This window comes from Anopheles aquasalis, chromosome 2, assembly GCF_943734665.1.
Source record: "Anopheles aquasalis chromosome 2, idAnoAquaMG_Q_19, whole genome shotgun sequence".
In the NCBI taxonomy this organism is placed as follows: Eukaryota; Metazoa; Arthropoda; class Insecta; order Diptera; family Culicidae; genus Anopheles; species Anopheles aquasalis.
In genome coordinates, this window is record NC_064877.1 from 65,280,647 (window position 1) to 65,283,146 (window position 2,500).

At 49.9% G+C, this 2,500-nt stretch overlaps 1 protein-coding gene across 1 annotated transcript in view; it reads right to left on the reverse strand.

Annotated features, from left to right (window-relative positions):
* Positions 1-42: 42 nt before the first annotated feature.
* The window catches only part of LOC126581197 (uncharacterized), a 2,570-nt gene continuing 112 nt past the window's right edge, over positions 43-2,500 (reverse strand). Inside the window, exons 1-3 of the mRNA XM_050244693.1 lie at positions 2,073-2,500; positions 1,281-1,641; positions 43-1,121 (exon numbers count right to left, since the gene is read on the reverse strand). The exon at positions 2,073-2,500 is cut by the window's right edge and continues 112 nt beyond it. Coding sequence (XP_050100650.1) covers positions 972-1,121; positions 1,281-1,641; positions 2,073-2,089 — 528 coding nt within the window. The 5' untranslated portion in view covers positions 2,090-2,500 and the 3' untranslated portion in view covers positions 43-971. The remainder of the gene's footprint in view (positions 1,122-1,280; positions 1,642-2,072) is intronic.

Here is a 2,500-nt window from a genome sequence, read left to right on the forward strand (position 1 = left end):
ACACCCGTATCTTAAAAATAAAACAAAGACAACAAGCGCTAATCACCGTTCATATCAACTTTTTATTCGATGCCAGTCCCTTCCCATGCAAATAGATTTAAAGGATTCTGCCGTCGGCTGTGATAGAGTGCACCTTGGCATTCAGGTTAACCGGCGACAGATAGATGAACTGAAAACGGTCGTTTTACATACAATTTCTTCTATGGAGACGGTAAAGAACGGAACGATAGCTTATCTGCTGGTCTTGGGGTTTTCCTTTTTTCATTTTCTCAAGTCAATAGATAATAGTATCCTCACGATGGACGATGAAGAGCGGAAATGGAAACCAACAAATAATAGTAGCATTTTCCTATTGTGCAATCCTTCCCTCGTGGATTGGCGCTTTCCTTCGGCTATACTTCTCCCTCTCCCCATGCACTGCGCCTCTTCATTCGTTCTACTTCCAGCATCCTGTCGTCTTCATCTTGACCCACAATTTTCTTATGTTTAAACTCAATTCGCTTTGCTCACTGTGCCTATCCATGTACTCTCCCTCTCTCTCTCTCTCCATCTCTCTCTAGTCGTATTTAAAACGAACAGTTAAAAAGGGGTGGGAGTGAGGGCGCAAAGACCCATGATCTAATTCGAATTCCCATCGTCCTTGCTTGAAAGTTAAAATCGTAATAGGATGAATTTGCGTGGTGGAGAAGGGTAAAAGAACAAATCTGATTTCTGGAATAGTACATAATACGTTTAAAAAAAACCTTCAACATATCACCATCATCTCCAACTGCTATGGTCAATGTTTGTTACTTGATCTGAGTTCGATTGGTTGAACGCCATAAAGCCCGATGTTTCACGGTGCCGTTCTGTAAACCAAGTATTGAAAGAAGAATGCTCCGTATGAACGAAAACGGAAGAGAAGATGCGATGGTTGTTCCATGAATAGTCGAGCACAGGCCTAGCAGTTGAGTGTGGGGGCCGGCTTATCCTCACTGATGTCCGTGTGAACCGAGGTTGATCTGGTGCACCAACCGTTGACCCCACCATCCTTCTAGATCGAACGGAGTGAATCCAGGCAACCGCGTCTCAGCTCCACTCTTGTAGAATACTGGCGGTGTCTGGCTTTTGTCGGTTGTTATCTGAAGTAGAAAACAAGGGACCCATGAGAAGGCGAGATTGATGATGAGGCGAGAGATGCGGAAGCGGAAGCGCATCGCGCGCAAATTAAAGTGAAAGTGAAAGTGTTGGAAAATGGTAGCTGCACGGCGGTTACGACGGCTACGTGATGGTCAACCTACACTAGTCCATGCTTCGTTGATGTATCGAATCAGCTCGTCATGCTGCGAATGTTGCGACTGAGACAACTGATGATGATTCGGTTGCAACGCTGCCGAAGCTGATCCCATGGCAGCGGGGGACGAGGACGAAGACGGTGCTCCGTTGTTCAACGCACTTCCCGCCCCTGCTGCACCATGGCTGGTCTGCTGCTGCTGTTGCTGCTGTTGTTGCTGCTGTTGCTGTGATTGGTAGGATGGCGACGATGATACCGCCGAGTGGTTATGTGTCGCCGAAAGATGCATCTCTCCTCTGCTCGATCCAGTTTGCATTCCGGCCGGCCTCCGCATCATACCCGGTGACATTGCCATCGATCCTTGCCGACTGTAAGGATCCGGGAGAGAAACAGAGAAAACAAACGTTGTTTAGAGCGCCGAGAGTGGGACAGCGATATGGACAATTTATTTTAAGCCTCCAGCCGATTGTAAACAAATCGACTAAACGGAACCGGGACCAGAACACACCGAACCGCGAACACTACGTGCCCCAGGCGTTATCCGGCACAAGGTCAAACGAACCGCGAATCGAACCGCGCGGTTCTGGGTATCGAGATGTGACCCACCGAAATGTACGCGGCCTTTCTGATGGCGGATGGGACGATGGCTGCTGGTGCCAACACGTATGCGGAAGTACAAAATCGGTCAGCGTTTCCTCCACTAACTTTTCGGTGGCCTTCTCCCACCACAAACCGATCACTGATAAACATCGTTCCGCCAACAGAAAAACAGGCACACACTTGAACGTTCGACACTTACCCCATGTTTCGGTCCATCTTCGCTCAGCTACCAAGATTCTGCGTGCAAGGTGAAGGTAGGGAGGGTGGAAAGGGGTGGCCTAATCCGCCTCAAGTAGCAGGAGAAAGTTTGCACGGTACGCGAGGCGAGTGTTGGCGTTTTCCGACTTTGCACCCCGCTACGCCCAGAATGCGCTCACGGTAGGCCGTGCTTTCTCCGTCCACTACCCTTTCCAGCTCACAGCGAATCCGTTTATCGAGGTCGGATCGTGACGACCGAGATGATTTATGCTTTTACTGGGTAGGCGAGGCGCGGGGGTAGTGCTTTGATGCACGTACTGGGGCTCCCGAAGCCAAACAAGCGGACGGTCCTGGATGGCGTCGTGCACGGGACGCGCTACGTGTTTTGCTCGTTGTGTGGACTTTTTTTGCCTGGACGACGACGGCGGC